The sequence below is a fragment of the Myiozetetes cayanensis genome, unplaced genomic scaffold, assembly GCF_022539395.1.
Source record: "Myiozetetes cayanensis isolate MyiCay16 unplaced genomic scaffold, myiCay2020 scf3, whole genome shotgun sequence".
Taxonomy (NCBI): Eukaryota; Metazoa; Chordata; class Aves; order Passeriformes; family Tyrannidae; genus Myiozetetes; species Myiozetetes cayanensis.
In genome coordinates this window covers 55,236,448-55,248,484 of record NW_026087521.1, presented here as the reverse complement: position 1 = coordinate 55,248,484, position 12,037 = coordinate 55,236,448, and the positions used below count along the sequence as shown (strand labels likewise).

General features: G+C 40.7%; 1 protein-coding gene across 5 annotated transcripts in view; it reads right to left on the bottom strand.

Moving 5' to 3' along the window:
- NT5DC3 (5'-nucleotidase domain containing 3) overlaps positions 1 to 12,037 on the bottom strand; it is a 52,598-nt gene that overhangs the window by 14,219 nt on the left and 26,342 nt on the right. For 4 of the 5 annotated variants that reach the window (XM_050324968.1, XM_050324967.1, XM_050324965.1 and 1 more), the window contains 3 exons: positions 4,546 to 4,730; positions 1,531 to 1,605; positions 1,034 to 1,089 (listed from right to left, as the gene is read on the bottom strand). In XM_050324968.1, coding sequence (XP_050180925.1) covers positions 1,034 to 1,089; positions 1,531 to 1,605; positions 4,546 to 4,713 — 299 coding nt within the window. In that variant the 5' untranslated portion in view covers positions 4,714 to 4,730. Of the gene's footprint in view, positions 1 to 1,033; positions 1,090 to 1,530; positions 1,606 to 4,545; positions 4,731 to 7,718; positions 7,953 to 12,037 lie in introns of those variants that run through there. The other variant, XM_050324964.1, reaches the window with a different exon arrangement.

Below are 12,037 nucleotides of genomic sequence, written 5' to 3'. Positions count from 1 at the left end.
CAGAACACATTGTTCTGGTAGATTTAGATATCTACTGTGTTGATGGTAGGAGACTAATGCTGGTCCATGCCATCTTGTGTCCTTTTTCATTTTCCTTACCTTCCTCTATCCTCTCCCAAAAGGCATCTCAGCCAAATTAGTACAATAACAGATCAATGACTATGTCTGAATTATCTCCCTACCTGCTCAACTGCCAAACAAAAAGAGGTAATGAGCACATTATCATCATTTCATACTACCATATACAATCCCCCACAGTAAATCACTTCAAGGTCACATCATCTTTTGGCCCCAGACAAAAACTTTTTGTCCAGTGACTTTAAGAAAGGTGGTCTGGCTTCTTGCTTGATTTAAACCCTGGTACTGTATGTGGTGTTCAAGTCAGTCAAATGTGTACTGCTTCATTACAGCAAACTGAGCCATACTAAAAACTTTCCTGTCAAAGTTCACATGTGGTATGTCAACATCATGTAACAAAGAACAGTACAGAGATTGCCCATGTTACATCAATTCAGTAAACTCAGAAAGTGTCAGGCTGTGCTGCGCTTCCTTCTGCAAGTACGATGTGGTTGACGTGTCCAAACTTAAAAGCTCTGCGCAAACACAGCAAGACCTCTCAAGTGTCTCCACAACCACACCAAAGTCATGCTAACAGGCACTCTGTGACAATTATTTACATAGAAAGCAACAGCAGAGAAGTCATCAGTGTATTTTTAGATATCTTTCAGCACAATTTAACAGCCGGAAACAAAGTGAGTCAGCACTATGTGACCAACCAGCCTGCCAAGTTCCCCAGCTGGACCAGGGAATCAGCTGTACTGTATCTGTCAGTAAACATGTACACACGCCTGTGTGTACACACAGACGTGCAAAGAAACCCCCTTCCAGTAAGCCTGCAATGTTCACTCATGTCTGTGTTTGTCAGGGCACAGTTCCTGATATGAACCCAAGATATACAGTAATAAATGCAGTTAAAAGATTCAAAAAATAAGAGTAAACCTTCTTACCATAAATAGAAAATAATTTTACCCACCTGTAAACTGTTCCCAGCTGAATATAATGAAAAGCATCAATCTTCATTAATAATGCCTTGCAGGAAAAAAAAAGAAAATAACAGTTTTCATCACATCAACTATTTCACATGAAATTATAAAAGTCAAACCAATTTTACCTCTAACCTGTTTCAAGAACACCTGAGCACCCTCACTTCAACTTCCTTTGTTGCTTCCAAAAAACTTTTATCAATTACTTTTACCTGGGTTTATTCTGTTGCACTCTTTAAGTTGCCTTCCCTTGCCCACCACGAGGACAAAAGACCTAAAACATTTTCTACTTAAGAGCTATTCAAACAGTAATAATAATAATAATAATAATAATAATAATAATAATAATAATGAAAGAGGAGAATATTAAACAAAATTCTTACAAATCAATGCAGAGTGGAAAGCTGGAAGACTTAAAAGCTCTATTTATTTTCTTTGGCTGGGTTCTCAGTGCTAAATAACACATCACAAAGTTATTTATACATACTCGGTGCACATCATAATGAAGTCCTCTGATGGCAAAATTTGGATCATAATCATATTTTCTTATTTCTGCAGGATACTAAGAAAAGAGAGTAATTATTTTAAAGTCATAGTAGAAACAAATAAAAATTGTTTCAGCAGAACTTTAAAAGTCTACATTTTCTGTGTTCTCATTTTCTCTAATCATTAAGAGGCTTTTGATAGGCTGGTGAAGACTTGCAGGAACATATGTACACAGTACAAGACAAGTCAACAATTCTTCCAGAAATCCAAGGCAATTGTTTTAAATCTACGTCAATTGTGGTACTTGAAGCTGGACATCCAGGTATACTCTGTAGTGATTACCTCTGAACATTAGCCTCTTGTTCAGAAAAGTTGATTTAATATATTCTTAATATATTAAAATAACTCATTGTTTGGAGTTGTAAGTGAATTGAATGTCTTTGTCATGTACTCTTTCCTCATGTTCTTCACATGTAACGTAGGCAGCTCACACACCCATTGACATAGTTTTCTAGCATTTTTCAGTACAAGTCCATTTTCAGTCCCTTGTAATTTTGTCCTGCTTTAACCGCAGGTTGCCACGAAAAAAAAAGTCAAGTGTGTGCCTTGGCCTAAGGGTTTTGTTCACTTGTTTTTAAAAGGTAAAATGCTTCAATCATTTCAACGAGGTCAGAGAAAACTATCAGTTCTTTGATTAACCCTCTGAGAGGCAATCTTTCATTTCCCTCCCACAGGCTACAGTAGCCCCTAGATCTTGACAAATTCATCTCAGGCACATTTTTCACCTTGTCTACAACAGTCTCCACACACGTATGGCTAATTTACAAGCCTTTGGGAGGGGGAGGCAGGGAAAGTACATCACGCAGCTTCAACGGAGGCTCTAGCCACTCTTACAAGAAATACGTAGACTGCAATTTAGCCCAAAGTTTTTTATCTTGCTGAAGAGGACTTACCCTGCAACTGCTGTTGTGCTTGCATTGAGCACAGGCATATACAGTTAAAGAAAACAGCTCTTTCTCCTAACAATCTTCCCTACTACCACTTCAAGAAAAAACAGGGTAGGCTACTGATCAGAATGAAAAACAGCATCAGAAGCCTACAGAGAGGTTAGAAGACATGAAGATTTGGCCAGGGAACATGAAGCAGAGGCACAAGGGACAACATCAATGAAGGATACAGAATGTGATCAATTAAAAGCTACCATGTACTGCACATGACCCAAAGCAACCACATCAAGCATGTGCAATGAAATTTATTTCTGACTTTTATCAAATTTCTGCATGCTTGACTTGCCTACTTTATTCTACTAGAAGGCTGGGTTTTCATATACGAAGTACATAAGAAGTAAAGATTGAGCCTACCCCGGCACACAAATCAAAGCTTTCTTACAAACCAAACAAAAAACATTATAAAAAATTGTACTGTTTGCTTACTCCACTTTTGATAGGGATAAACATAACTAGACTGAAAGAGCAGTCCCAATAGGATGGCACAAGGTCTGTATGCTAGGGAAAGAAATAAACCCAAAAGCAAGAGCTTACACTGAATACCTGCTGCCACCTCCTTGATTAGCACTACACTGTTTATTCTCTTGGACATACTTCAAAATTCCTTGCTTCCTACACTGCATTTTGCAGTTTCTGATGAATTACCTCACACTGCCATGACCAAACTTGGCCATCTTTTAGACTGACTGTAACAGTCATAACAGACAGTACTATCTAGAATATTTTTCCTAATGTTAAAAGGCAAAAGAAACATTAACAGCATAAGCAGCTCCATAGATAGCACCAATAAAAACTGTTGTCCCTCAGTAAATTCCAACAGAAGACAACGTATTTCAGTAAGCTGTCTCAAAAATTAATTACAGCTTTGTGTACTAAAACTCAAGAGATTTTAATCAGGAATCATTTTTTAATAATTTTAACCATTTCAATTTTTGTCTACAAGAAGAAATCTTGACTCCTACAGTAACGCTGTTTTTCACAAGAACGATATAGTTTTAATAAAATGTATTTACACATCCCACAGAAATCACTATCATGCCAAAATTGTAGGGAGATGAAGCTGTGCATGCTTGTAGCACCCACGAAGTTTTGTTTGTTCTTCCAACGATATTTATAGATGTTTATATATAGCTCCTAACCTTTAGATTCAAATGCGAAAGTAGAATAACACCACCCATTCTGATTTAGGTTGTATAAAAATACGCAAACAGTTTTATTAAGTTCTTCTCTGGACTTTTTGACTTTTATTTTCCTGCAAGTCCTACAGTTCAATAAGCTTTGTCTCTTTTAGTCCACCTTTTTTTTGCAGTCTTTTTCCTAGCAATACCTTCAGTTTGTTAAGTCACCCATGTCCCCCCCTGCCTCGCTTCCTGACACACGGGAACTTTTCCCCATCTCCAAACTACACAACAACCAGCTCCAAAACGCTTGGATGTCAACTGGTCACCACTGCAAACACAGTGGCAAGGGGTCAGGGGACTACTGAGCTGAACACTTACGAGTATCCAGGCTCTGATTACAGCGTCACTGCACACGCTGCCCCTTCAGCAGACGCAGCTGAAATGCCCGGTGCACACAGAGCACCTCGCAAACACACAGTGCAATCAAAGACCTGCTCGGAAGGCAATCTAAAAATATTCCATATGGAAACTAATCACTGCACTCACAGCAATGGATAAAACAAAGTAACGGTAACTTTTAAGCTTCTTATTTATTAATGTGACTCCAATAAAATGACTGTCAGGAACAAACAACAAACCACATTAGATCACCGCATTAAAAAATAAGACAAAAATAACTGTATTCCTTGACAGACTGTGCTCTGCTCAAAACTGCAGCTGAGAATAAACCAGCACTTCTGTTGTTCATATGCAGGTCTTGTACAAAATGTGCTACAAGGGCGACAAGCTAGGACTGAGGCATGAAAAGATGAGCTATGCCTCTCAGTCAGGAATTATTTATTATACTCTTTATCATAAATTTATTGTTATTCCATTAATTTTACTCACCCGATGTTCATTGATAAGAAGATCTCGAGCAGCATTGAATATCAGCGTGTGCAAATGTTTAGAATAAAAGACCAATGTGTAGTCATAATCAAACCCATAAATTTCAATGTCCGACAGGCTCATTTCATTATTTGAAAAAATAGCATCTGGATTCAGCATGTTACTCATAATTGAAGGAACCAACTCTGTGTACGAAAAGAAAAGAAGTTATATCAGCCTTGCAGTTTTATTTAAATTAAGACATAGAAATCCACTAGCAATTGCTAAATATAGATAAATGATGATGGAAACTATCAAACTAATCCACACTAAGCAGTTGTTCCTTAACAATATGATGCTATTGAAGATGCTGTCCCAAACTTGTCTGGGTGACCCACAGTTTTTATTTGAAGCACACTTTTCTCTGTGCAGTCCAAGTTGGAGAGAAGATGTGTTTTGTCATCTTGCTTATTGGAGAATGGCAGACATAACTTCTTGCTAACTCTGTTAATATATTTATTAATGCTTTTGAAAATTAATTTGGAGTTGGGGAATGATATCATTATTATTATTACTATTATTATTCTTACTACTCCTCTAGGAGTCTTGTCTTTTCCTCCCATTACTTGGTCCAGCTCCTGCCACAGAAGCAGAACTGACATTGTTTCAATTTGACATTCCTTTCATTTATTTTTTTTTTGCTTCACCATTTCAAGGTTATCACATTATTTATTTGTGTTCAAGTTGAGTAAACTGCCATAGTTTCCAAAAAACTGTTACATACACATTGCTATGCTTACTAACCTTCTAGCAAATCAGGAAACCAAAAATATTCTGCTTATTCTCTACTTACACATGCCTAGAATGTGTAAACCACTTACATTTTTAAGGCTATGTTTCTCTTGATATTTGATGGAAAAGTATACTGAGAAGCTAAGCCCATAATATATTAAGTAACTTCAGGACCAACACCAATGTCAGTACTAAACACTAAGAATGTTTATATTTCTTGTTTAGAAAACTTGAAACAGCAACATTAGGAGGCTAAATGCTACTCTCCTGTCAGCATAAAACATGAGCATGTTTTCCTTCCTTCCTTTCTCATAGACTATCTTTATATTCCAGATTTCCCTACTATTGGGAAAAAAAAAAAGGGAACTATCATCTTAAATCTGTGCTTGGAAGGGTGAGTTTAAAGGGAATATGGTCTGTTTGGTTACTTTCTATATAGTTTAAAAGGAATTGATCAAGTTTATCTCAACACCTTCAGCTCTGAGGACAGGTCAATGGATGCTCCACCACCAGAGGAAACCGTCTCAACAAGGTGTGGGTAGGTGTGGAGACGCCAGGTCAGTTAGACAGCACTCCACTGTGAAAACTCTGGTCAACTCAGGGAATGGGAAATTACACTTCTTTTGTAAAAGCAATGCCTCTGACTGCTGTACAGTTGACGGGCAGATACAGTGAGAAACACAGAGATGTCAAATTCCAGTCTAATCTGAAGCCATTCGACTTTATCAGATGCAGATATCCAAGTCTTCTAATTTTTAAGAGAGGAAGAAAAGCAAATTTACCGAGTTTAATTCCAAATTTTAAATAAAGCCCAGCAATCATATCAAATGCAATTTGACATGCTACAATTAAGGTAAATATTCTTCCTCTATAAAAAAGGCCATGAATCACTCAATTAACTTCAAGACATAAGCATATTTTTGGTGAACTTCTAAAATCACGTTACAACACCTATTTCTGTATTATAGTTGAAGTATTTTTTCAAATGTCAATTGTTCAGCCTGGTGACTCAACACTTGTTTTAAAAACAAAGATATTTATATAGCTACACGTAGATAAAAAGATATTTCAGCTAAAAAAGAGCTTGAGTACTGCCTGTCTAAAAACAGACAGTAAATGCTAGGTAGCTATTAGGCATTCTGGCTGGCAGAAAAGCATTCAAAGTTCTATAAACCTTGGTTCAAAAATCAGGGAAGATGTTGAAACATCATCTCAACATCATAACTAAATGAAACGTCCTATACTTGAAGCCACTGGGTGACTTAGGGCTGTAATACAAGAGTCTGAAATATTCTAGAAGCACTTGCCTCATCTTTTGCCAACTCACACCCACTGACCGACTTATTTTTTAATAACATCACCCTGAAGTATTATTTGGGTGTGGTTTAGAATAAGAGAAAGTCAATTCCAAAAACAGGAAAAAAAAAAAAGTTGAAAATAAAAGGCTCCTCTTTTTCCTATCCCTTATCTGACCCTCCAAAAGCCCACAGCGCTCCCTGAGTACTTTTAATTTCACTTCTGAAATGTTGACACTATTTTAGTTCGCAAATGTTTTGCTTGCACCCAGCATTGGGAAGCCCACATTCAGGACTCTTTAAGTACAGGATAACACAGTAATTTCTTTTCATAAGGCCAAAACATGAGATCTAAAGGTTACCCAAGGAACAAGCTTTTTCACTTGATACTGTAGAACATGCTCTGCCTCTTTCTCTTTCAGTTCCCAAAAAACCCTATATATTCAAGCTTGCACTCGAGCAAGTATTAACTTGATAATACTATTCCCATCAGAACAAGGGCAGAAGCAAGGAAGCAAGCATTTGTCCCCTAGCTTTTTGCCTAGCTGGGCCAAAGAACAGGGCTCCCCAGAGTCATTCACGTATAAGCACTTTACATCCCTTTACAGTGTTGTAACGGAACCACAGGCATGATGAAAAAAAGTCACCCAAAACTTCACAGGATTTTAACTTTTCGGAAAAGAAGGTTTCTGCAGAAACCGCCTCTCACAGACGACCAACTTCTCGATTTCTTTTTTTACACTTGCTTTTCCCCCACACGACGCAACTCCAGCACCTGCCACTTTGCCCGGCCCGAGTCACGCCGTGCGAAAGGCTCCTTCCTGCAGGCACCTCCAGGCAGCTGCAGCCCCGGAGGGTGCTCTGACGGGCTCAGCCCTGCGGACCTACCGAGGGGACGGTCCCGCCGCGCTCCCAGCCCGGCACCAGGCAGAGGCGCCTCGCCCCCCGAGCCCTTCACGCTGCCCCCACAACCCTTCGTCCTTCCCCCGCTCCCAGCCGCCAACCCGCATCCCTTCGCTCCGGGAGCGGCTGCGTCCCGTCCCGCGGGCGAGGCGGGCGGGCACGGCCGGGCAGCCGCGCCGCTGCCAGCCCGCGGGCGCCGCTCACCCTTGGTGACCCTCTTGGCCTCCTTGTAGCGCGACCACAGGTAGCTCTTCATGTCGGGCGACGGCTGCTGCTGCTGCTGCGGGGCCACGGTGCAGAAAGGAGCGGCCCCCGCGGCGGGCAGGGGCAGGAGCCGGCACCGCCGCCCGCCCGAGCCTGCCCGCCCCGCCGCCAGCAGCGACCGCGCCGCCGCTGCCGCTGCCCCCGCCGCTGCCATGCTCCACACGCTCCGCTCCGCGCCGCTCAGCCCCGCCGAGCCGCAGCGCCGCCGCCGCCGGCTGAAGTCACTTCCTCGGGCCCCGCCCCGGGGCCGCGCCGAGGCGGGAGGCGGGTCCGGCCGCGGCCGCAGGTACGGCCCAGGAGGGAAGGAGGGCGGGCCGGGCGCCGCGGGGTGAGGAGTGGGCTCCGCCAGGAGGGTGCCCTCGGGGATCACTCGGGGCGGCCGAGCCCCGACTCTCCGATCTGCCGAGCCGAGGAAGGAAAAGCAGCATCCCGCCATCCCTCACCGCCCCCAGCACCTGCTGGTCAAGGTCAAGGTCAAGTGGAGCTGCTCGGGGAATGTGCCCCAACTTCATGCCTCTGCTGCTCTTCTGGTCTCTGCTGTGCATGGTTCTCCTCTTACCACAAACACCACATCAAATATTCACCTTTTCAGCCAGCGTGCACCTCGGAAGTGCTCTATACATACACCTGCTTACATCTGTGAGAAAAACAAGCTCAAAACACATGCTGAATATAAAATAAGATGAAACCCATAGAAGTCCTACTGCTGTCTTGAGGCACCCCAGTGTTCTCGTGAAACACCTGCCACTGACAGCTGTAGATGCTGGCAGTCTGAGAACTTGAGCCATACCTATTAACACTTGTAAAAAAAATATATTAGGTGATGCATGGATGAAGAAGAACAAAGACCTGACCGCTGTCAAAACAGAATTCCTGATGTGCTCAGAAACTTTCTTTACAACAAAAGGAACATATTCTTTTTCCAGTGCAGTAAACACCAAATACAATTTGTTCTTAAAGCAAGGAGATCCACATAACCCATTGTGACTTATGTCTGGAAGTTACTCAGCCATTCCTCCTCAGACATCTCTAAATAAAGCAATCCTATACAAAACTGAAGGATTTCAGGTTAGATACTACTCTGAGCATTCTCTTTATTTACAAAGAATGATGCTCACCATATTTTTACAGGCAAACCCACAACAAACAAAGACAATCAACTTTGGATTTCAAAGTGTCTGTCACTGGGGAGCTGTGTGCTCTATCCTTCCTAGCAAGGCTGAGTTCTTGACTGACATTACAACTGCGATCGCCAGAAGTTTAATACTCTACAGGCTTCCAACAGTGGGTTATTGGTGGAGACCAGATACAGCTTTCATCAAAGTTCCAACATTATCATTTATGTTACATTGTCATGTTGTTATTTTGGTATGTGATTCTGGTATACATCACTACAAATCCATCATGATAAATTCTGGGAACAAGGAGAGAACAAGATGGTCAATATTTAGAAAACAGACAAGGTGAGAGGAAAGACAACTTCATAGAGGATGCCTGAGCTGGTACTTGCTTTCTTTGATCTTTCTAGTCAGAGAAGATTTTTACAGAATGCTTTTATTGCAACACCCTGTGGCAGAGGAAAAGAAAACTCCCATTTAAGTTTAGCATCAGATTTTTCATGTACAACTAGAAAATAAAATTAAGTAATCTATTAAATTACAAATTCTGAACTCATGCCATAGTTCTAGAGTATTGTAGGTTTTCCCATCACTCCAACTCCTAATCAATCATATTCAACAAAGCAAAAACAACTGGACAGCTTTTTCACTCCAGCCTATGGGTTAATTAATCCCACACGCAATTCAGTTGAAATTAATAGAAAAAGTCACATTGTTCTTCTCCTGAACACGGCCTAGCCTGGTCTCCCAGTCCCAAGACTATAAATATTGTGAACAATAACCACTTTGCTAGGGGAGGCATTCTCAAGGAAGAGTTACAAGAACTGCTCTGAATAATACAAGGAGGAGCAGTAATGAAGAAGCCATTTCTAGCAGTTCAGTGGAGGTGCTTGTGCTGGCATAAGCAGTAAGAGAATATTGCAGACATGGATTTACATTCCCTCATTGTTACACCAGTGTTAAGGTTAGAAAATTTATATCTAATAGAAATCTGGAAAAAGACAGTAGCAATATCACTCACTCCTTGAAACCTGAAGGCTTTGAAGTTTCACATTAATTTCTTTTTTATACTAACAGCCTACAGTGACAATACTTCTATTTCTTCTGCAAGCATGTGCAAGACAGAGGCTTGAATGTGAAAACTACTATTGCTGGTAGAAACCCATACTTTTATTGCAGAAAGTTTAGCTCACCAGATAGCCAGGACCAACCTATAAAAAGAGATCTGTGCTTAAGTATCTAGTCCCAGTGCTTTCAAAGATCATTGTCCCTGCATATCAGAGAACATGCCTTTGTAATGCTTAATGTGTGTGACACAAATAAAAAGAAAATTTGTTTCTTTGGCGTGATTCTGTTAGCTAGGACAACTTCCATGGGGTGTTTGGCGAGCAGGTTATTCTCACAAATCAAAGTAATTCCTAAGTGTTAGCAGCAAGACTGGAAACAGAGCTAAAACACGAGGTAATGGTGTTTAAAATAAGTTGTTAAGCCACTCAACTTCAGACAACTCTGTCCTTTCCCTTGTCTCCAAGTAGTGACTCAAATATTGGAAAATACGTGGTAATGTAAACTGGTATGAAGGAGCACATGTGGAAATTAATTTGTCTTTATTTGGGTCCACATTCCTTCTTGCAATACATGTCTCAGTTTTTATTTAAGCAGAATACAACATGCAGAAGTAGAGGATCCCAACTAAATTTTTTTCTAAAATGGCACTTGACATGAAATATAGTCCTACAGGCTAGTGTTACTTTAAAATCCCTTCTAATCAGATCAGTCTAAGTGATCCTAGAGATGACTAAAGAGAAATTTCCCATTCTTTACACAATACACAAAAGACTTTCTTTCATGTTATTTTCAGAATTTACCACACCTATGATATTTACTTGGTACAAAACTGAAAGGTGTTTAGGTAAGGTTGACAATTAAAAATAAAAACAAAAAAAGAAAATGAAAACCCATACCCAACATAAAGAGTTTTACAGAAGAATTACCCTTTCAAAGATGAATCTCAGAGGGCTGTCTTACTGCATGGATAGAACAAGAGATAGCATGGGCCTAAAAGCAAAACAGCGTGAGTTGTGTTATGTACATATCACAGAGCCTGATTTATATCTGGCATCCCACTACTATTCAAGGCCTGTGGAATTAACTAGGCTCTGGTTGGGGGTAACACACGGGATTTCTTTCAAGAGATACAGAACGCTTATGAACTGTTTTATTTTTGACTGAATTTTGTGGCCAGGAGTAATTCAGAGAGAGGCTACATAGTATCCTCAGTTCAGAAACACCAGCTCTATCAATAACGTCGAGTTCTATCAAGACACAGATGCCCTGTGATCTCCATGTGTGCATACTTGAAACACCTTTGAGAACCTGTCCAGTGTTTCACATATATTATGTATGACAAGCTAGATCTGTGATTACACCACCTCTGAGTTCTTGCTTTTGAAAGTTTTGTTCACACAGGGGAAATGCTCAAATCTCCCCACAGCCTGCTCAGCCCTGCCAGCTCCTCCTCACATCTGAGGTCACCAAGAGCACTCAACACTTTGGAAACCACTTGGCTAATAAAAACAGTCCTGCACTGAAGTCACTGAGGAATGGATTTCTAATCAGCTAGTACAGCCTTCAAGTAAAGTCTCAGATTAGGCTAACAGATACTACAATTCATTAAAGTGCCATTGAATGAAACTAAAATGCAAGGCTAGGAAAGCTGACGATATCTTACTGCAGCTTCTGTGGTGCAACGTTCCAAATGGAACAGCTTGGTAAGCAATAAAAGCTTTTGACAGATTCTATCAGACAGTTGTTTATTACAGAGCTGAATGACCCTGGACTGACAGAGAATGGGCAAAGACAGGCACAGAAACAACCTCCTGTGAAAGGATAATAAAAGAACAGTCCTTCTTACTGCCTTAAAAGATTCTGAGGAATGTTATTTTCCTCATCTTTAACATATTTCCTGCTTACATCAATTTTCCTAAATGTGTTTGTGAAAATTATTTTGCTTTAAAGGCCTCAGAATGCCATCAGATGCTATTGATTCTAGTGTTCTTGGAAACCACACCCTGTTACAGTCCCTTTAATCAGCCAGTACTTCTCCCACTAACAAATGCTCCCATATGGAAAGTTTTTGCA